The sequence below is a fragment of the Eubalaena glacialis genome, chromosome 3, assembly GCF_028564815.1.
Source record: "Eubalaena glacialis isolate mEubGla1 chromosome 3, mEubGla1.1.hap2.+ XY, whole genome shotgun sequence".
In the NCBI taxonomy this organism is placed as follows: Eukaryota; Metazoa; Chordata; class Mammalia; order Artiodactyla; family Balaenidae; genus Eubalaena; species Eubalaena glacialis.
In genome coordinates, this window is record NC_083718.1 from 168,423,558 (window position 1) to 168,446,101 (window position 22,544).

At 48.1% G+C, this 22,544-nt stretch overlaps 1 protein-coding gene across 6 annotated transcripts in view; it reads left to right on the plus strand.

Annotated features, from left to right (window-relative positions):
• Positions 1 to 22,544, plus strand: part of CSMD2 (CUB and Sushi multiple domains 2) — a 661,810-nt gene that overhangs the window by 479,583 nt on the left and 159,683 nt on the right. For all 6 annotated transcript variants that reach the window (XM_061184511.1, XM_061184512.1, XM_061184513.1 and 3 more), the window contains exons 26-28: positions 9,586 to 9,788; positions 15,089 to 15,280; positions 20,005 to 20,143. In XM_061184511.1, coding sequence (XP_061040494.1) covers positions 9,586 to 9,788; positions 15,089 to 15,280; positions 20,005 to 20,143 — 534 coding nt within the window. The remainder of the gene's footprint in view (positions 1 to 9,585; positions 9,789 to 15,088; positions 15,281 to 20,004; positions 20,144 to 22,544) is intronic.

Sequence of the window (22,544 nt, forward strand, 5' to 3'; positions counted from 1 at the left end):
GAGAGCTGAAAACCATAATCCCAGACTCGAGTTTGTCTGTGGACAGCATTTAAGGGGTGCAGCCCCCTACGATGACAATTTGATGCTCTCCTAGCTTTTTAGATGAAAGTTCTGGCAGTAAATCTCTTCCTGTGGTTGAAGCTGAGTGTCATGAGCCTCACCCGCAAAGCCTAGGGGGACTCTTAGTGGTGGGCTGGTGGGCAGAGGTAAGGGAGTGAGGGCCAGGTAGGGGCTGCCTTACCTGGGGAGCTGCTGTTGGGACATTGTGGTGGAAGGTGGGACTCTGCGGAAACACCATGATGAAAAGGTGTACAGAGATCCTGGAACAGGGATGGCCCCACGGTCGGGGTGCCCTGCAGTTAAAGGGAATGACAGCCAATCTGACATGAAGACCCAGCTCCAGAGAGAGCAAGCAGAGGTTCCGGGCAGCCCCCAGGGGAATGGGAAAGAGGACCAGAGACCAGCGGGGCTCATTAGCTGAGCTGGCATACTTGTCAGTAGTGAAAGCCCAGGCTGTACCCCAGGCAGATTTAGGACGCTGAGACCAACTCAAGGCCCCTCCTTTTTGGAAACGGGGCTCCCCCCCTCTCTGCCCCCAGCCCTGACCCAGCACCATAGAAAGGATCGAAGAGGCCATGCCTGCCTTGCCTTCTTCCACAGTTGGACATCATTGCCCTGCCCTGAGTCACTCTTCTCTCTCTTTTTTACTTATTTATTTTTGGCTGCGTTGGGTCTTTGTTGCTGCACGAGGGCTTTCTCTCTAGTTGCAGCGAGCAGGGGCTACTCTTCGTTGCAGTGCGCGGGCTTCTCATTGCGGTGGCTTCTCTTGTTGTGGAGCATGGGCTCTAGGCACATGGGCTTCAGTAGTTGTGGCACGCGGGCTCAGTGGTTGTGGCGCACGGGCTTAACTGCTCCACGGCATGTGGGATCTTCCAGGACCAGGGCTCAAACCCATCTCCCCTGCCTTAGCAGGCAGACTCTTAACCACTGTGCCACCAGGGAAGCCCCTCTCCTCTCTTGACTCCTTGGGCTGCACCTTTTTCTGGTTTACCTTCTACCTCCTCCACTCATTCTTAGTCTCCTTCCCCTGCTCATCCTTAATGCCATGGATCCCCAGGACACCCTTCTCTGTGTGCTGCCCACACTGATACTCGTTGGGTGGGCTTGTCCAAACCCATGGCTTCAGGTCTCACCCACCTGCACCCATGCTCTCGTCCTCCTGAAGAACCTGTACTGTCCTAGGGGTCCCCATCTCTCCATCCCATGAGTGTCTTTGCGCAACCTCTTTTCTCTGCCCGGCATTCCCCTTCCTTCTCACACTCCTCGCCACCCCCTTCATCTGGAAAATCCTGTTCATCTCTCAAGATTCAGCTTAGTTGTTCCCTCCTCCGGGGACCTTGCCTCACCCCTTGGCCTGAGGTGGGACCTTCTCTGTGCGGACCTGTACCATAGTACTTATCACACCACAGCTAGGGGCAGAAACAAGCCATGTTCCTGTCTGTATCACCTGTGCCTGGTGTGGTATCTGTACCCATTGCCTACTATTCATTGATTTGATTGGATGTGTGAATATTGGTCAGAAGACTTGTAGAGCTGTATTTGGAGAGTGCGAGACCAGGGCTGCAGCATCCCCCTGTCTCCTGGCTTTAAACTAGGCAGCCATCTCTGGCCCAGGGTCTGTGCAGCTAGGTCCTATCTCTATGGTGGTGATAGGATGCCAAAGACATAGATTCAAGGGGCGGGATGTGGGCAGTAAAGAGAGATGTCAGAACCTCCAGTGAAATAGGAAGTATCTTCCTTAGCACATAGGATTTAAGTTGCCCATCACCAAGTGGCACACAGAGCACGGACAGTGGGTGAGTTTGGCTGAACTATGGGCGTCCCCAAAAGCTGATGAGCCATTCACTTATTTATCAGCTCACCCAAACCGGGAGCTTAGTGTGGGTCAGGGCTGGTGCTGGGTACCAAAGATACAAACACAAAGGAGACACAAACACAACAGTTAAGGAACTCAGTAAGACAGGTTATTCAATGGATGACTCTGATACACAGGAGCACACAGAAGGAGCATCTCACGAGATTGGGGCCATGGGGAGGGCATGGAAAAGCCCATGGAAAAGCTTACCAACTGGAGGTGGGGATCTACTGGGACATGTTATTCAGGTGGTATATTAGTTTACTAGGGCTGCTGTAACAAACCGAATGACTTAACAGAAATTTATTTTCTCACACTTCTAGAGCCTAGAAGTCCAAAATCAAGGAGCGAGTAGGGTCACGCTCCCTCTGAAGGCTTTAGGGAAGAATCAGTTTCATTTCCCAGCTTCTGGGAGTTGCCAGCACTCCTTGGCCTTCCTTGGCTTGTGGATGCGTCACCACAGTCTCTGCCTCCATCTTCACCTGGTCCTCTTCCCTGCGTCTCCTCGGTGCCTCTGTATCCAAATCTCCCTTTCCTTTCTCTTAGAAAGACATCAGTCATTGGACTCAGGACCCACCCTACTCCAGTATGACCTCATCTTAACTTGATGACATCTAAAAAGACCCTATTTCCAAGTAAGGTTACATTCACAGGGACCGAGGGTTAGGACTTGAACATATCTTTTGGCAGGAGACCATTCAAGCCACTACAGGTGGTGTGAGGGCACGTGTAGGGGTTGGAAACGTCCAGACAGAGGGAAGTCCCTGAAGCCAGAGAAAGAGAAGAAAATGGGTAAAGAGTGAGAGGAAGAAGAGGAGGCAATTGGGGCTATTCATGGAGGGCTTGGAGCATCCCCTAGGAAGCCTGACTTTATTCTGTAGGGAAAGGGGAATGACTGGTCAGATACGTGGTTCAGAAAGGTCAGCTGGCCCTGGTGGAAAAGGTGGATTGAAAGGGTGAGGGGGAGTTTGGGTGCATACTCTGTGTGCCTCTGTAATGCTGTTCTCTCTCTTGCAGTCATCTTCCTCTCTCACTTTCCTTGTGCTTTGCTTTTATTTCTCCAAAACTGCTTCAAAGACATCTCCTCCTTGAAGTTTTCTTGCCTCTCTCAATTAGAAGAAGATGACGATGTAAAAGAAAGGCCTTTGGTCCCAGACAGACGTGGTTTGAATACACCCTCTGACCCTTACAAGCTGTTTGACACCCCCCTCACCCTCAGCAAGTCTCCCCAATTAACCCCCGGGACTTCAGTTCCCACATCAGCAAGATGGCAAAAGTAGGCTCCAACTTACAGGCTTGTTATGAGGATATTAGACAATATACATAAAGTACCTGGCACGTAGATTTCCAACAAATGATTAGTTCTCTTCTTCGTCCAGTTATTTCGATAGCACTTTATTTATCCCACGCTTTCAGCACCTCCTGCACGTATTACTGTGTTGTGTGTGTCTCTTTCAATAAACAGCAGCAGCCTCCAGGGCAAAGACACAGCCTTCCATGTTTCGACAGCTCTCAGCACAGAGCGTGATGCACATCAGGCCCCCTCCCTCTTCCGTGGCTGGTGTTGTGTCTGTGGCCCAAAGAAACAAGAGCGCAAACGGGTGAGGCGTCAAGATGAAGGATCGCCTTCTCACGGGATGGTGGACGCAGGATCCTCAAATGGTTTTCAGTCTTTCAAAAGCCAGAAGGAGACCGGATGGTCACCTGCAGGGGAGCTGCTCAGGCAAACCCAAATGTCTGCTTGGGCCCAGAACTATCCCTATCAATGAGAACCTCTAATTAGCATTTTATAGACTTTGATTTCTATGGGATGAAAAACGTCTTCAGTAAGAGTCTTAATCCATGTGGTCGGATTGGCAAAGTTTCACTGGCTAGCATCAAGGATTTATCATGAAAGAGGTCACTAGCACCTGTAGTAGCCCCCTAGCTAATTTCCCTGCATCCGACATTGCCCTTGCCAGGCTGTTCTTATCCGGGCAGCAGGAGTGATCTTCAAATGAAAATTGGATCTGGTAAGGCCTCAGCTTAAAATACTTCAGTGACGTCCCTTAGCCCATAGAATAAAATCCAAAATTTTCCCCGACCCACCGGGCCCCACGAGACCCGGCCTCTGCCTACCCCTCTTGGCCCAGGGACAGCCTCAGTGGCCTTTCTGTTGCTCTGATGCTCTGAGCTGCTTCCCTTTCGGGGCCTTTGCTCATGCTGCCCCTTATCCACAGAAAGCGTCCTCCCACCTCTTGCCCTGCCCTGCTCTTCACGTGACTGGCTCCCTTTAAGCCTCTCCTCTTCCTTAGATGTCACCTCCGTGCAGAGATCTTCCTAGCCAGTCTTTCTAACTCGGTGGCTCCATCTCAGCGCTCCGCTGTTTCCTTCATCGCATTTGCCCACAGCTGATGGTCTTCTGATGGGGTTGTGTGTGCAGGAGGATTGCCCATCTCCAGAAACAACTGGAAAATAACACCCTGTCTGTCATCTTTGCCATTATCTCCCAGCACCTGGCACACGGAAGGCATTTACATAAACGAAGGCAGTAAGAGGTCCAGAACTTCAGCTTCTCTCCTTTTCATGGCCAAGCTGCCTGGTTTCTGCCTGCAAAGGACCTCAGGCTCCCTCCTCTGGCGACCTCATCAACGCCAAGCCTTTGACTTTGTCTGATTAACAGATCAGTTAAGCTGAAGGCAGTGAATTGGCACTTTTAATTCCGGGTCTTAAATCTCAACCCTTTAACCTTGTGTATGATTCACATGTAAACTATTGATTACTGATGGGGCCTCTCTGGAGCAGCCCTGGCTCTCGGCCACAGCCTCTTCCTTCTGGAGGTGCAGGCAGCGTTGTCAGGGGAAAGAGAGGAAGCGCCAAAGTCTGACCTGGACTGTAATTATATAAAGTAGTTCTGTGTCGCTCTCTGACCGGCCCTTGACCTTGAGCAAGTTCTTTAACCTCTCTGAGCTTCAGTATTCTCATTTTTAAAGAGGGGAATGGTGCTACCTGCAAAATAAAGATGCTTGTGAGGACTAAATGGGATAAGGTGAAATTGCCTTGAACACAGAGGTTGTATAAATATGTTTTCTTTCATTTCTACCTAGTGTACATATTCTCTCTTTTCAAACTTCCCATCGGTCTGGTCCTTCTGGGATTTCATTTGTTCATTCTTCAATTCACTCACTCATCCATTCCATTATTCACCCTCAGGGACCTCAGTCGGTCTCTAACCAGAAGAGGATAAAACCCCAACTCTGCTAGCTAATACTGATGTCCCTCTCTCAATCCAGCTATGTCCCCATGGCATCCTCATGCCACCCGAACTCCAGTGTGGGCGTCACCTGTCTTCCCAGGTACCTTAACCTCCCCCCTGCCTCTGGGTCTTGTCTTGTGTTATTACATCCAAAGAAAACACCCTCCCTTTCACGCCGCCCAAACTTCTAGCCTCGTCTCCTTCCTTCCGTGACAAGCCTGGCCCACGAGAACCTCTCTTCCCTGAGAGCACGTCTGGCAGCACCACACAGCTACCACTTGGTCTGCGCCTGCAGGCGGCTGCCGATTTCCCAGTGCATCACGGACCATGGAGGAAGCAGAGAAGCCAGGGGTGGCTTAGCACAGCAGGGAGGATGCTTGTTTGCCCTGCTACCTGGGGAGCTCCTTCTCCCCTTCCAACCAAGTGTAGGGCCCCAGTCTGCCAGTCTGTTCCCTCCTAAACGCCTTGAAGAGAAGCCTATCTGTTTTCACTTGTCAGAAGTCCTTGGAGGAGAGGCCTGCCAGGGGGATGAGAATACAACCATTGAGGAAACCCACACAGCTCTGGTACTGAGGAAGCTCCACCTGTATCTATAAAAGGGTCTACCTAGGAAATCCAAGAGCTTAGCTTGAAGCCTATTAGAACTTAACTAGTGACTGAAAATAAGAAATACACGCACACACACATATACATATATATATCCAACAATAAATATGTAACTAATAATTAAATCCCACTCACAATGGAGCTGAAAGCCAAAAATTGAACTTAAGAGGAAGAATGCAAAGAGGAAAACCATAAAACTTTACCAAAGCACCTAAACTAACCCCTAAATAAGTTACAACATCTACAGTGTTCCTGGCTGGGGAAAATAAGTAACGTAAAGATATCAATTTGCCCCAGTCAATCAGTAAATGTGTGCAGGGCTTCCCTGGTGGTGCAGTGGTTAAGAATCCGCCTGCCAATGCAGGGGACACGAGTTCGAGCCCTAGTCCAGGAAGATCCCACATGCTGCGGAGCCACTAAGCCTGTGCACCACAACTACTGAGCCTGCGCTCTAGAGCCCGCGTGCCACAACTACTGAAGCCCGCACGCCTAGAGCCCGTGCTCTGCAACAAGAGAAGCCACTGCAATGAAAAGCCCACGCACCGCAACGAAGAGTAGCCCCCGCTCACCGCAGCTAGAGAAAGCCCGCACAAAGCAAAGAAGACCCAATGCAGCCAAAAATAAATAAATAAATAAAATAAATTTTTTTAAAAAATAAATAAGTGTGTGCAATTTCAGTCATAGTATCCACGGGATTTGGAGGAATTTGAAAGGATAAATTTGGAAAATTAGCTAAGAAATTTTGGGGAAAAATACATAAAACTATGTAAAATATAGTCCCATTTGGTGGGGGCGGGGGGGAATGTATGTGTGCACATTGAAAAAATGTGGAAGTATTTGCACCAAACCTAATATCAAGTGGAAAGTTCTAGAGAACAGATTGGTTTGTGTGAGAGAGACTTCTTAAAACTTCAGGACATCTGTATATTGTTAGCCTTTTTCTGCCTTGAGCATATCTTATTTTATAAATTTAAAAGACATTTTTAAAAGGATATAGTGATGAATGGATTGGATCCTGGAACAGAAAAAGGGCATCAGTGGAAACACTGGTGAAATCCAAATCAAATCAAGTAGGGAGTTGAGTTCATAGTAATGTACCGTGTTGGTTTCTTAGTTGTGACAAATGTACCAGGGAAATGGAAGGCGTTGACAAGGACAGAAGTGGTAGGGAGTCTATAAGAATTCTCTGTATTATCTTTGCAACGTTTCTGTAAGCCTAAAATTAATCTGAAATAAAAAATTGATTAGGAGAGAGAGAGACAGAGAGACAGGCTGGTATCCAAGTTCTGCTCTGGGAAGCGGAGGTGTGGGTTCACCCTTGCCCCCACTGCAGCTGGACCAGCTTCTCGAAGATCCTGCCATAACCCCCGACCTTTATTTCCCCCACACACACCTTTTTTAAGACTTAGATTTTTAGAGCAGACTTACGTTCACAGCAAAGCTGAAAGTACAGAGATTTCCCATTCACTCCCTGCCCCACACCTGCACAGCTTCCCCCATTATCAGCATCCCCCATCAGAGTGGTACATTTGTTACAACTGATGAACCTACATTCATTGACACATCATTATCACCAAAAATCCATAGTTTAATTAGGGTTTGCTTTTCGTGCCCCACACCTGCACAGCTTCCCCCATTATCAGCATCCCCCATCAGAGTGGTACATTTGTTACAACTGATGAACCTACATTCATTGACACATCATTATCACCAAAAATCCATAGTTTAATTAGGGTTTGCTCTTCGTGCCCATATTCTATAGGTTTGAACAAATGTGTAATGACATGTATCCACTATTACAGTATCATAAGAGTATTTCCACTCCCCTAAAAATCCTCTGTGCTCTACCAGTTTACCCCTCTCCCTGACCTAGCCTCTGGCAATCACTGACCTTTTTACTATTTCCATAGTTTTGCCTTTTTCAGAATGTTATGTACTTGGAATCATACAGTATGTAGCCTTTTCAGAATGGCTTCTTTCACTTAGTAATATGGATTTAAGGTTCCTCTATGTCTTTTCAAGGCTTGATAGTTCATATCTTTTTAGCACTGAATAATATTCCATTGTCTGGATATACCATAGTTTATTTATCCATTCATCTACTGAAGGACATCCTGGTTGCTTCCAAGTTTTGGCAATTATGAATAAAGCTGCTGTAAACATCTGTGTGCAGGGTTTTGCCTGGAAATCAGTTTTCAACTCCTTTGGGTAAATACCGACGAGCACAATTTCTGGATCGTATGGTAAGAGTGTGTTTAGTTTTGTAAGAAACTGCCAAACTGTCTTCGCAAGTGGCTGTACCATTTTGCATTCCCACCAGCAATGACGAGAGTCCCTGTTGCCCCACATCCTCATCAGCATTTGGTGCTGTCAGTGTTCTGAATTCTAGCCATTCTAATAGGTGTATAGTGGTATCTTATTGCTTTTTTCATTTGCATTTCCTCGATGACATATGATGTGGAACATCTTTTCACATGCTTATGTGTCATTTGTATATCTTCTTTAGTGAGGTATCTGGTAAACTGTAGCCCATTTTTTAATCATGTTATTTGTTTTCTTACTGTTGAGTTTTAAGAATTCTTTGTATAGGATTGGCTCTCCATATCTTCATGTTCAGGATCCACAGATTCAACCTATCTCAGATGGAAAATATTTGAAAAAAATCCACAAAGTTCCAAAAAGCAAACTTGAATTGGCCATGCACAGGCAACTATTTACATGGCATTTACATGATATTTACAACTATTTACATAGCATTAATGTTGTATTAAGTATTATAAGTAATCTAAAAATTATTTAAAGTATACAGGAAGGTGTTCTATGCAAATACTAGGCCATTCTGTATAAGGAATTTGAGCACCCTCAGATTTTGGTATCTTGTTATCTTTTGCAGAGCAGCAATGTTTAATTTTAATGAAGTCCAGCTTATCACTTGTTTTCTTCATGCACTGTGCCTTTGGTATTGTATCTAATAAGTTATCACTATACCCAAGGGCATCTGAGTTTTCCCTTATGTGATCTTCTAGGAGTTTTATAGTTTTACGTTTACATGTAGGTCTGCGATCTGTTTCGAGTTAATTTTTGTGAAGGGTATAAAGTCTGTGTCTAGATTCATTTTTGCATGTGGATGTCCAGTAGTTTCAGCACCATTTGTTGAAAAGACTATCTTTGCTCCATTGTATTGCCTTTGCTCCTTTGTTAAAGATCAATTGACTATATTAATATGAGTCTATTTCTGGACTTTTGATTTATTTGTTATTTCACGGATATCACACTCTCTTGATTACTGTAGATTTATAGTAAGTCTTGACATTAGGTAGTGTCAGTTCTCCAAATGTGTTCTTCAGTGTTGTTCTGGCTCTTCTGGATCTTTTGCCTCTCCATATAAACTTTAGAGTCAATTTGTCAATATCCACAAAATAACTTGCTGGGCTTTTGACTGAGTATTTGTTTTTTACCTCTATCCTTTATCCCCAGATCCTGCCTTCTCAGCATCCCCTTCCAATTAGAATGATATGGATAGGGGCTCAGGAGTGAGGCCTGGGGACTGCTGTGTAGGGTTGAGGAGATGGGTGGGGTTTTACAGTGGCAACAGGAAGCTCCATAATAATAAACAGGATGCACAAAATCTATCCTCCCTCACCCTTGTTCCCATTTTCTAGTGACCTCCAATGGGTGGAGCAGGCTGGATGGAAATTGAGAGGATAATTCTCTCTAATCCTCTTCCTTCCTGCAAGTCTTTCTTAGATGTATGACTTTGCCTGAATGGAAGCCCCTGGGAAGAAGGGGCTGAGCCCCGAGTGACCACTTGCTTCTTCTCTCCGTTCAGACTCCACTTCCTGGTCTTTGACACGGAGGAGCTCCATGACGTGTTGCGCATCTGGGATGGGCCCGTGGAGAGTGGGGTTCTGCTGAAGGAGCTCAGTGGCCCGGCCCTGCCCAAGGACCTGCACAGCACCTTCAGCTTGGTCGTTCTGCAGTTCAGCACCGACTTCTTCACCAGCAAGCAGGGTTTTGCCATTCAGTTCTCAGGTCTGTGCCCACCTTCCGCCAGCCTCCATCCATCAGTCCTGCCGTAACCCCCCTTCCTCCTCCCTCAAGTCCCTTCTTTCCTCCATCTCTGCACTCGGGTAAAGATATTTATTGAGCATTTGCTCTGTGCCTGGTCCATGGGTAGTGCTTCTTCTGATATCTGTGCCGAGCTTGCTCTGAGGGGAGGGGAGACAAGTAGGTGAATAGACACTGACATACAAATCAACAAGTATCTGGAGGGAGAAATGTGAGCTATAATGGTCACCTTGGAGCATCAAGGAAGATGTTCCAGGAAAGGTGATGCCCAAGCTCCAAGCGGAAGGATGAGTAGAAGTTACAGAAGAAAAGACAGTATTTCAAGGAGGGCATAGTCAACTGTGACGTGGATTTAGAGTTGCCATGGAGCTGGACTTGGAGGATTCGTGGGTCCTTATTAGATGAGAAAGAGAGAAAAGGGCGTCCTGGGTGCAAAGAGCGTGTGAATGTGTGAGAGGCAGGATAACGGGCTCTGGAAGTGGAGAGTGGTCCACTGTGGCTGAAACGTGGAGAGTGGGGAGGGAGGCAGGGGAGGGACAGCTGACACTGGTTTGGAGCACAGTCACAGAAGAGCTGAGCTGACGTGTCACACACTCTTGTTCTTAGTTTGGTGCACGTCTCAGTAAGGACTGGAAGCCAAATATGAGCAATCTAAATTCAATTAATTATGTACTGCGGTAGCCAGTTATGGCAGAGCATGACAGAGAGCTACCGAAAACGGGCAATGCTCAAACATCCAAGTCCCAATACTGGCTCATTTCTATGATTGGTCCTGCCTCTCCCTGCGATGCATCATCTCATCTCCTCTGAAGTGCCTCTTCCATCACTCATCTCCCTGCACGAGTGACTCTGCCTCGGTCTATGCTTATGTTTATTATACAGCAGCTGTCTTCATTACCATCTCCTTACTCCACTGCGTGTATGTGAGAGGGGGGTTTCCATGGTGATGCCAGAGCGAGGCTGTGTGGCACCTGGGCCATGGCTTTGCCTCCACACTCTTACCTGGTAGGTGTATCAGCTAAGGGTGGTTGGGTATAGCTCTAGCACCAGTAAGGCTGTAATGGCATTACAGAGCCTACTTCTAGCTCTTTCCTGCCTCTGTCTTCCCCATGGAGACGAGCATTTAGCAGCGTGTGTGGCAAATGAGGGTCTCCAGGATCATGTTCCTGAGTACTCATTAACTTGCCCGCTTAACACTCATGCAGGCTGCCAGCCTCTCGAGGAATAGCTCCTTGTGGAGTTCATTGGGAGTCTTCTGACTGGAAATCCCCACACCCATTCACCCATGGAGAGGGTCCCCGGGAACCAATGAGTAACACTGAACTCACCTAAGGTTAGGGTCCCACTGTGGGGCGACAAGAGGGTCATTTTAGATAAGCATTTCCCAACATCTGTTCCCAGGAGTTCCATGGACGATTAATTGGTATTTAAAGGAAAAGGAAGTCTGTGTGATCAAGTCATGTCAGGAAGGTGCTTAGGTTGAGGCAGACCTAAAGAGGTTATCTGTAATTCGGAGCCTCCGAGAACATTTGTTCTGCTAATGCAGATGCATTAGGAAGGTGTCTGGTAGGTCACAATTCTCAAACACATTTCAGCATGGATGACTTTTTTCTAGGCCACCTCAAGAGACTAGCATTTCATGAAACGAACTTTGGAGACTGCTGGGATAAGCAATAGAAGGGTCTCCCAACAGTAAGGAGAGTAGAATGCTAACGAGACGGCTCAGTCCACTCGCTGCGGGGAGGAGAATGGGGAATAATTAAGCCAGACATGTATTTTCTCTGTGCTCAAGCTGATGGGTATGGCTTTAAAAAAGGAAAAAAAAAAGAGCCCATCATTGTACCGGTAAATTCCCCCGCGGATTTGCATTATCTGACCTCCAATGTGTCCTTGCAGTTGCCACGTGGGACAGAGTCCCTGGGCGCTGTGGTGAGCCGTGCCTTCGCCCAGCAGCTTCAGCTGCTTTCTCATGCATTGCCCAACTCGTAGAAGCCCTATCGTCCTTCAAGGTTCATCTCAGATGCCACTTCTTCCTAAGCTCCCCATTCACAACAAATTGCTGTCGCCGATGGCACCCCCAGCACTCAACTTCTATTTCTTCAGCACGTTGCCGATTCCAGGCACCTGGCCTTGCCTGGGAGCTGGCCACCTATTTGCCAGCTCACAGAAAGCTCTTAGGGGGTAGGGGCCACCTCATGCCCATCAGACTCCCGCACAGCGTGTGTATGCAGCAGGAGGTCACTCACCACTTACTGGACCATTGGGCACAGGAAGACTTGAACAAATGAAAGGATGTTTTTCTCTAACACAAGAGTTTCTTTGGGCAAGCCACCCTGAACATCACTTAGGCCCACAGAGAGGGGAGTGGGCAAAACTACCTGGCCTGGTGTGCTGGTGTACCCGAGGTTCGGAAAAGGTCACCTTCCCTGTTGCTGTCATCGCTTAGCAAATACCAGCACTACCCTAGGGAAGAGAGACCGGCTCACCCCATGTTAACGTTATAGTGTGTGTTTGACGGGGGATTGTACAGAAATGCCAGGGACGATTAGTGCAGGCTTGGCTTTATTGAGTAAACATGACTGTGTAACATCTAACATCCTGTGTGTACTACGTGGATCCAGCCTCTCCCTGGAGGCTTTGCCAAGCAGCTCACATTCAGGAGCATTAAAGGGAGAAAGTGAGAACGAAAAAAGGTGAGAGGGAGCACAGAAGGAGAGGAAAGCATAATCACTGCCATCTATAGAGCCGGCACCACCCTAAACTCTCTACTACATTATCTCTTATAATTTTCACAAAAACCATAAAGTACAGGCATCATCATTAATCCATGTTGCAGATGTGGGCTCTGAGGAACAGAGAGGTTTCTCATTCAAGGTCATCTAGTTAATAAGTAGCAGAGCCTGGGTCAAAACGCCTGTGTCTGATTCCCAAACCTAGGCCCTTAATCATCGCACCCCATTGCCTCCCCTATAAATAATCTTTCTGAGTATGGTCACAACAGTGAGTTATTTTTCTTCCAGGGAATCATTTACACGTGTACGCTGTAAAGCTAGAGATGAAAGCTAAGTCTGTTTTTAATTGGGTAGGAAGAAGATGGGTTCTTGTTTGACTTTATAAATAAATTCAGTAAGTATCTGACGGTGATAGTTTGTTCATTTATTTATTCACCCAAGAAATATTTACTGAACACCACTGTGTGCCAGGTACCACTCTAGGCCCTGGAGATACAGTTGAGATCAAAACAGCCAAGGTCTCTATTCCTGTAGAGATGCACAAGTGATCTACAATAAAGAGGCAAACACATGATCTAGCAAGATGATTACAGATGGTGTTATGAAGAGAACAAAACAGGATAATGTGACAAATTTGTTGGAAGGGGGTTAAGGGATGAGCCCAGAAGGTGATCAAAGAGGGCTGTCTGAGAAGAGGATATTGGAGCTGAAAACTGAATGACAGGATGGAGCTGGCCTGGGAAGATGTATGGCAAGAGCATTCCAGGCAGAAGGGCCAGCAGGTGCAAAGGCCCCTGGGGGCAGGGATAGGGGGAAGATGGAGGGGGCTAAGCTGGCTGTATTGGAAGGAGATTTTACCAATGTGCCTGGAGCATAGTGATAGCAGATCATTGAGGGTGTTAATGATTTAAAGCTGGATCAAAGCAAAGGGTAGGTTTAAAATGTGATCTCAAAAGAGGAGAGTGTAAGGGACCATAAACCGGGAGTCAGTAAGCTTTTTCTGTGAAAGGACAGGTGGTAAATCTTTTTCTGTGAAAGTCCAGGCTTTGTGGACCACATGATCTCTGTCATAACAACTCCACTCTGCTGTCAGAGCACGAAAGCAGCTGTAGACAATATGTAAACAAGTGAGCATGCCTGTGTTCCAATGAAACTTTATTTGTAAGAACAGGCATAGAGCCAGATTTGGCTGTGGGCCTCAGTTTGTTGCATACTGTCTTAGCCGTTACTGGGTGTAAGGTATTAGATACTCCAACTCCAGACTCATCCATGCAATCCTAGATGGTATAATTAGTGCTATTAGTGTATACAGCTGCCCTGGGCTTTTCCACCGAAGTCATCCTAATAGCAGAGGAGAGTAAATGTATATCCCCAGGAGATCTGAGGGATGCAGGAAGCATAAAATCTCTTTGAGGCTTCCTGGTTTGCTTAAGAACTAATGTGAATCTTACATTCTACTCCATAATAAATTCATTTGTCTTAGTGTAAAAGTTATTTTTCCCAGAATTTCTGAGAAAAACTGACCCTCCAAGCCAATGAACATTATGGATCCTGTGTCCTCCAGAACCTGCTGTCCCTGGGGCCTGCCGACCACAGCCTGTGAATGATGACACAGGCGGGGACCGCGGAGGCAGCCAAGGTTGATACAGCTGCCTCAGAATCTTTTCTCTGGAGTTCCTGTTGTACCATTTCCTTTGGTGTGCTTTCTCATGCTGCATTTTGTCCATTTGTTCCCTCAGTTGTGCTTTTATTATTTATTCCTCCCTTTCATCATTCATTTGATGTTTGCTTTTAAAACACCTTCTCTGAATTATGCTGTCTGGTATTAGACTACAAACATCTCCCAAATTCCTGAGTTTTTAGAATTTTTAATACATCCCAACTACTTATACTTATTTTGGACTCTACTTCGCCACTTGCTACAAACACCAGAATCCTCTCGGGTTTCAGTCTGGTGAGTTGTTGGTTGTTTGCCATACGAGGGAGAACATGACCTTCACCGGACCTTAGTAACTCCAAGCATCTTCTCAACCACTGCTCAGCATTCAGGCAGGCCAACTCCCAAACTCCTTTGCAGACCTTTCTGGTTGAATATTGGCGTTTATGCTTAATTACCTTGTCACTCCCGCATACGGATCATGTTAGCTACATTTTGCAAAATTGCAAAGCTGATCTATGTAATAAGGCTTGTATCGTTAAACCAACTTGAACTCAGTCCTACAGTCATAGCGGTGCAGTCATGCTTAACTCATAGTATAGTATCCCAGGACAGGTGGATGATGGTGATGGTGAGGGTACCAGTAGAATAAGTGATGGTCACAAGTAGTGGTGGAGGTGGTGACAGTAATGGGCGTGAGAACGGAGATGGTGGCGCTGTTGCTGCAGCTGATTACACCGGCGGGAGGTGATGGAGATTGCAGCAGTGGCCCTGGTGATGGACGTGGTGATGTCAGTGAGGGTGGTGAGCCAGGAGCCTCACTGTCTGGCAGACACCTAGGCAACCCCACTTTCTCCTCTGTTTTCTTATCCCAGTGTCCACAGCAACATCCTGCAATGACCCTGGGGTCCCCCAGAATGGGAGCCGGAGTGGCGACAGTTGGGAAGCCGGTGACTCCACGGTGTTCCAGTGTGACCCCGGCTATGCGCTGCAGGGAAGTGCAGAGATCAGCTGTGTGAAGATTGAGAACAGATTCTTCTGGCAGCCCAGCCCACCAACGTGCATCGGTACAAAGCACCTGTAGTGTGAACCCTCCCCTCTGGTCCCACCACTTGTGTGCTCCAGACCTCCTACCCCCTTAAGTGGCAGCTCCATCTTGAGCCTGGCCAGGAGAGTCAGAAGAGCTGAAAGTTGCAGAAAACTCAAAGTCTACTCTGCTTTGCATGTCTACGTATACACACACTCACTCGCATTCACACACCCACACTCTACACACTATGAATTCTTCACTCTCCAAAATGGCCCCAAAGATTTTTAAGCCAGGTGTGCCTGTCCCTCTTCTCCTGACCCAGACCATATAGATTGGAAGGAGGACTGTGGGTCACCTCGGGTAGCAAGGGTCTTCAGGTTCTGAAATGATCCTTCTATTACCTGGAGCGCTAGAAGGGCACCCACAGACCTGGAGGTAAAGGAAATACCTTTGCTCTTCCTCTTGGTAAGGAAATTATTGGTTGCCTGGCTTTTGGTTCTCCAGATCTGTCCTTAGTCCTTAAATCTCCCCATTTGCCAGATGAAGCAGTGGAGGCTCTGTGATGTGTCCAAGGTCATGTAGCTCATAAGGGTTGGTGCCTGAGGAATCGATCCTGCTCCGCAGTTCCTTAAGGCTGGGAGGAGGAAGGAACTTGAAGGGAGAGGAGGACAGGAAAGAAAGAGAAATTGATGGAAACAAACATTCCGGAGGCTCACGTCCACATGGCTCTTTTCCTCAGGCAAAATACTGAGTGCAGTTCTCTCCTGTATCAGCGATGGCTGTTAGAAGAGACCAGTAAGTCGTGGAGTCCTTACTGTGTGCAACTGGACATTTACTTACACAACCTCACTTAACTTTCCCTGCAGCTCTCTGTAATGAGTACCATTCCCTCATTTTACAGTAGAGGAGACCGAAGCTTGGGCGACTTTGAGTATCTTGCCTCAAATCACAGAGCCAGGATATGGCAGAGCCAAGAGTCACACCCACATCAGTCTGAATGCAAAGCTTTTCATTTTCCTACCTCCCACACTGATTCCCACCCCAGAGATGGGCACAGGGGACTTCCTGAGATGCACCCCAGCATTGCCCACCCCGGCGACGCCCTGCACCTCTTTGCACACAGACTCAGGGGAGGCGCTGTCCAGGCATCTGAGGACTGGCCTTTACTGGGCATGCTCTGAGGCCTGGTGTTGACGCTAAGTCCTGTCCCTCGGTGGCAATGAGGAGTCACATGGGTATGTGTGGTTGGATCTCCGTGAATGTACTGCAGACAGGAAGGTGAGACCTGGGTTCCAGAGCAAGCTCAGCCCTCAACTATGTGTTGTGATACGTTGAGAGTGTATAGGATATTGAAGAAGACAGATCCAGGTTTAGTTCCTGGCTCTTCCATTTACTAGTTCAGTAGCCTTGGGGAAATTGCTTCAACTCTCTGACCCAGTAAACGTGCAGCCAGCAGAGCAGAGAGGTTAATTCAGCTTTCGTTACCCACTCTTCTGCGCTCGGCGTGGGGAAATGTTCCTCGCAACTAAGTGAACATCTGCCTGTCCTCTCAAACAGTCTGGAAATCCCAGTGACAAGCCCCTCATTTCCAGCTCCCTTGGCAGTCTGCCAGGACGGGTCTGGCTGGTCTTCATCCCCCTTCATTATAGGGAGGAAGCAAAGGGAGATAACAAACGTTTATTGAGCGTCATCCCCATGATAGGTGCTGGGCTAGACGGTGTACCTACGTATTCACAAATGAAATCACCGTGCGGTAAGTTTAGAGCTCGGGTTCTGGATTCCAACTGCCTGGGTTCGAGTCTCGCTTCACCATGACAAACTGTGTAGCCTTAGACAAATCACTTCATCTCCCTGTGCCTCATTTTCCTGCCCTGTAAAACAGGGAAGATAATAGTACCTACCTCATGGGGTTGTTTTGAGAATTGAATAAGATAATGCTGTAAAGCACTTAGAACCATGCCTGGTTCATAGTAAACACTGTGTATGTTAGAGGCCATTATCGTCATTATGCTTTCTCTTTTTTTTTTATTTTATAGATTAGATAACAGAGGCTCAGAGAGGTGGGATAGTCTTGCACAAACTCACAGCTAGGAGGTAGCCGGGTCAAAATTGGAACACAGCCTGCCCGCTTTTTAGCCGCCTGGAATGATCACCTGTTCCCATTCCAATCTGGGCAATGTGGTTTGTAAGGTCAAGCCTGGGCCTGAGGATGGAGCCTGCCTTCTCTTTCTAACTCAGTGAGGAGCAGACAGGGCCTGACGGTGGGGCGAGGGGGCGCCAGTGCCCAGGATTGGAAGGGAGACCTGGCTTCTGGTCCAGCTTGGTTCCCAGCCCCAGCCCTGAGTACCCGCTGAAAGGATGGGGTGCCACTGGGATGTCACCAAGGCCTCATTTAGCCTCCTACAGCTCAGTTGTCCTGCTGGCCAGCGCCTGGGCCTAGAAGGGGAAGGGGGACTTGGTGCCCCTCAACCAACCCCACCCAAGCAGCGGGACCTGTCTGTCCTGTGGGTGAAGCAGCCCAGGAGTCCAGCCAGGGCCTTGAGGACAACTGACAGAGGGCAGTGAGGCCCACGCCGGGGTCCTGAGTGGGAAGCAGATGCCTGACTGTCCGATACTGGGGAGCCATCTGGCAGGGAGCTGGGCCAGGGCGGGGGCCACGAACCCAAACACACTGAGAGCACTTTGGGGGTTGGCGGAAGAATAACGGGAGCAGTTCTGAAACACCCAGATTCACCCCACCTGTGGCAGCTTAAGGGAAGGAACCCCTGGGCTGTAAATGTAGGTCGTGCCTAGCAGCCCTTTCCCGAATGGAGGCATCATTGGGAAGATGCCCCGGTAGCTGGGACTGCTGCCATGACTGGGCTTCCAACTCTCACTGGCTGCGTCACTGTGTTTCTAGCCCAGACTGGGTAGGGCCACTCTCTGGACTGCGCTGTGTGGTCTTGCTTTGTTAAGTCCAAGGTTTTATCCTTATCAGGCAGGCCTCTAGTCTGTCCCATCCATCTAACCATCTTGTCTAGAGAGGGTTCAGTGGAGAAGAAGGGAGTGAGATACAAGGCAGACCAGACTCGAGGGGCCATCCTCGCTCCTAGAATCTCTTTGCCTGGAGCCCCTCCCCTGCCAGCTTGCAGGGAGGGACAGCCCTCTCCACTCCCACTGCGGCCAACGATTCTGAGGCAGTGCAGAAGAATGGGGAAATGACGGACTTTGGGACCAGACAGATGTGGGTCTGAGTCTCAGAGTGACTCTGGGCAAGTTCCTTAACCTCTCTGAGCCTCAGTTTCCTCCTTTCTGAGTCAGGAAGAGTAATCCATAGCTCAGCAAGTTGTTACGAGACAGAAATGAGATAATGGATCTAAAATGCTGTACGTTGTGTCTGACATTTAATAGGTGCCCACTTGAGTGTTTCTGGTACTCAAGTTGGGACTTGAGATATATTTTCCACAGAAAAAAACCCACACTACTCATGACCCCTCAGGTTTTGTGTTCAGCCACATTAGGGCTTTAATGGCCTGGTCTGAAGACCTACCATTTTGTAAAGAGACCCTGCTGGGGATTGATCCAGACCTTTAACCTCACCCCGAGTAAAAGCTACACTGAGGCAATAAAGCTCCGCTCTGGGACAAGCAAATGGCCACTCTAAAGTTCAGTCCTGGATGTACCCTTGGCTCCCACCTCCATGTCCATTCCTGTGGGCCCACTATTTGCCTAAAGTACTGCCAACCTCCAGTGCTGCCCTGAGGTTTTCAGACCAAGCCATGTTTAGAGTCTCAGCCATCTTTCCCTGTTAGCGGCCCCATACACCCCCAGCCTCTACTTTATCAGACCCTCATGCTATGGTGCAATAACCCAGCCATTTGGGGGAGAACCTGATTCAGGATCTGAGAAGTGCCCCCAGAGGGCTCTGGATGAATCGCTTGCTGTATCCCTGGCCACCTCCCCACTCCCTGCCCCTGGGAAGGCCCGTCATCTCAGGGGAGGGGGACCACTGTGGACTAATTGGGGTTTTGTAATATCTCTGTACAACGGAGGAACACATGATCTCCTGGACAAAGGCCTTTGAGAAAATTGGAAGGTATCTGCAGCCCTAAGCAGCTGCCAAGAACACTGGCAGTGTAGGAGGCCAGGCACACTTGGCAGGTACACACGATTGCTTTCCGCTCCTCCTGACATCAAGTGCACTGGGACTCCTGGTAAATACCCACAAAGCTCGCCCAGAGACAGGATGTGAGGCCCTGAAAGGAGACCGTGTATTTCATATCTAAAAGCCTAGTGATGGCTCTATATATTGACTACGTACGGTATGCCAAGTGCTTTAACAGACATCTCTAAAATCTTCACAACTACCCCATGAAAGAGGTATTATCTGTGCAGTAGAGGAAGGACACTGAGGTCCAGGGAGGTTAGGTAAATTCCCTAAGGTCACACAGCCAGGAAGCGGCAGAGCCAGGTACTTTGGGTTTTTTTTTTTAATAACAGCGTGGTGAAATTCCCATATCATAAAATCAACCATTGAAAAATGAACAGTTCAGTGACATTTAGTACATTGACAATGTTGTACAAGCACCTCCACTATCCTGTTCCAAACATCTCCATCACTTGAAGGTGAAACCTCATGCCCACTGCAATCCACCCTCCCCTGGGCCCCTGGAGCCAAGTTCTAATTTAGGTGTATCAGACTCAGTCCCTCCTCTACCAATACCCGCTGAAAGGTGACCGGGTGAAGGGGACAGTCTCACCCTCATCTTCCTCTCTCCTCAGCTCCCTGCGGGGGAGACCTGACGGGACCTTCGGGAGTCATCCTGTCACCAAATTACCCAGAACCCTACCCGCCAGGCAAGGAGTGCGACTGGAAGGTGACCGTCTCTCCAGACTACGTCATCGCCCTGGTATTTAACATGTATGTACCTTTCCCCCCGGTGGGAGATGGAGGGTTCAGAGCAGCGAGGGGTGCAAACCCGGGTCTCTGGGTGAGTATACATAGGTCTGCTGTGAGCGGGGTTTCATTCCAGGGGGGTGAAGGAGTCCAGAAAAGGAAAGAAACCAGCATTTATTGAACATCTCCTGTGTGCCCAGCACTGTGCTCCATGGCTTCACACATATTATTGTCTTATTTAATCCTTAGGATAATTTATGAAGTAGCTATTACTATTTTTTTCTTTCTTTTTTTTTTTTTTTAATCTGATGATGCTAAGATGCTAAGATGCAGAAAGTAGGGCACTGCTGGGTCCTTTCTCCCCTGCCCTTCTGAATTCTCCTCCTCTGTTCTCACCGGATCCTCCCATCCGCCTCCCCAGTGTAGGAACAGCCCAGGTGTCTCTCAGCTGCTCCCCCTTCAAGCTCCGGCACGATCTCCTTGGTTTCTTTTAAAAGCAAACTCTTCAAAAGAATTGTCTCTGCTTTTCTCTCCTTCCTCGCCTCTTGTTCAGTTTCACATCACTGACATCTGATTTCTTCCTCCACGGTTCCACTGGAAACTCCTCTGAAACTCCCACGCACTCCTGGCTGCCAAACCAAATAGCACTTTCCATGCTTTATCCTTTGCATCACTCCCTCCATCCTTCCCCTGCTTCTCCCCTTGGTTCTGTGGACTTACTCCCCCCTGGCCCTCCAGCACCTTCTGGGACTTTGTGGCTTCTTTTTCGTGCCCTTTGCCAGGCTCTGTCACAGATTCCTTGTCTTCTCGCCACACCTCCTTCCTGGACAAGCTCATCCTCTCCGATGCTTCACTCTCCTCCTGTAAACTGGAGACTCCCCTCTACCACCCGCCCAAACTCTCTTGTGGGCTGCAGGCTCCATAGCCAACTGCTGGATGGTCTCTGTCTGATGCCTGCAGGCTCCTCAATTAGAACACATACAAAACTAAGCCTCCTGCTTCTCCCCACAGATGAGCTCTATTCTGAAAATGGGGGAGCGGCCCCATCATCCACCTTCACTGCTCCTTCTGTTAGTGGCCGAGGCATGGAGCCTCTGCTGCCTTAACCTCAGATTTTCCCTTCTTCTCCATTCTCCCGGCTGCTGGCTTGGTTGAAGCCCTTATTGTTTTCTGTCTGAATTACTGCCATAGGCTCCTAACTGGTTCCTCCCTATCTTTGCCTTCTGTGCCAGTCTCGTCTTTAGCTAGCTGTCAGTGTGATGTTGACACTGGAAAACACTGAAATATGCACCTCATTTTCCATTTGAACGTACGGTAATATACTACTCAACAATAAAAAGAAATGAACTACTGACACATGCAACCACGTGGATGAATCTCAAAATCTCCCACTGACTGAAAGAAGACACACAAGAGTACATAATGTATGATTCCACTAATGTGAAATTTTAGGATCACCAAACTGATCGAGGTGATAAAAATCAGTTCAGTGGTATCTTCTGGGGGTGGGGAAGATTGACTGGGAAGGGGCACCTGGGAAATTTGGGGGATGGTGGAAACCTTTTGGATCTTGATATACATGTGTCAAAACTGAGAGTGATTTACTTTAGAGCTGATTATTTCATGGTGCATAAATTATACCTCCGTTCAAAAACAAAGAAACAAACGTGTCCTTTATTTTTGAATCCTATAATGGCTCCCTCTTCTCTATAAATTAAGGTTCCAAACCTTTTGTTTGTTTTGTTTTGGGCTATTTTTTTGGTCCAGTCTTTTGAGTTTCATTCCAAGCCAGCTGGCCCCTGCCTACCTCTCCCCTCAGTTCCGCCACCCAGTCCTAACCCCACCCCATCTAACCCCTGAGCTTCAGCCAGACTGAACTACTCACAGTCTCCAAAACTATTTCATGCCTTCGTGACTTTGCTTCTGCTTCTTCCTTCATAGCGACTTCCTTTTCCCTCCTTGTCCAACTGCTGAGGGTCTTTTAATGCCCAAGACAAACTTCATTCCCATCCTCCCCCGCAAACTTGGTGCTGTGTTCCCACATGCCTGTACAGACTTTAGACTTTGTTGTCTTCACGTCTGTCATTTCCTTCAGATCCGTCTCCGTCTTGAAGAAGGGGTGATGTCTGACACATCCCTGCATCCTGGGCACCTTGCACAGTGCCCAGCATACTGAGGGTGCTCAGATAAAACCTGATGATTGATGGAAGGCAGGGGCAGATGGAAGGCATTTTGGAAGTGATGGAGCCATAATTTGTGACCCAAATTGACCCACTCCCAAACCCTTCCCTGGTGCCCTTTGAAAGAGTCAATGAAGAAGCTGAACTATGGGAGCAAGAAGACCATACCACCCAGCAATGGTGGGGTGACCCTGCAGCTGACACCAGTGTGAGAGGGTGCTGTGTAGGAGGGAGGCCAGTGCACA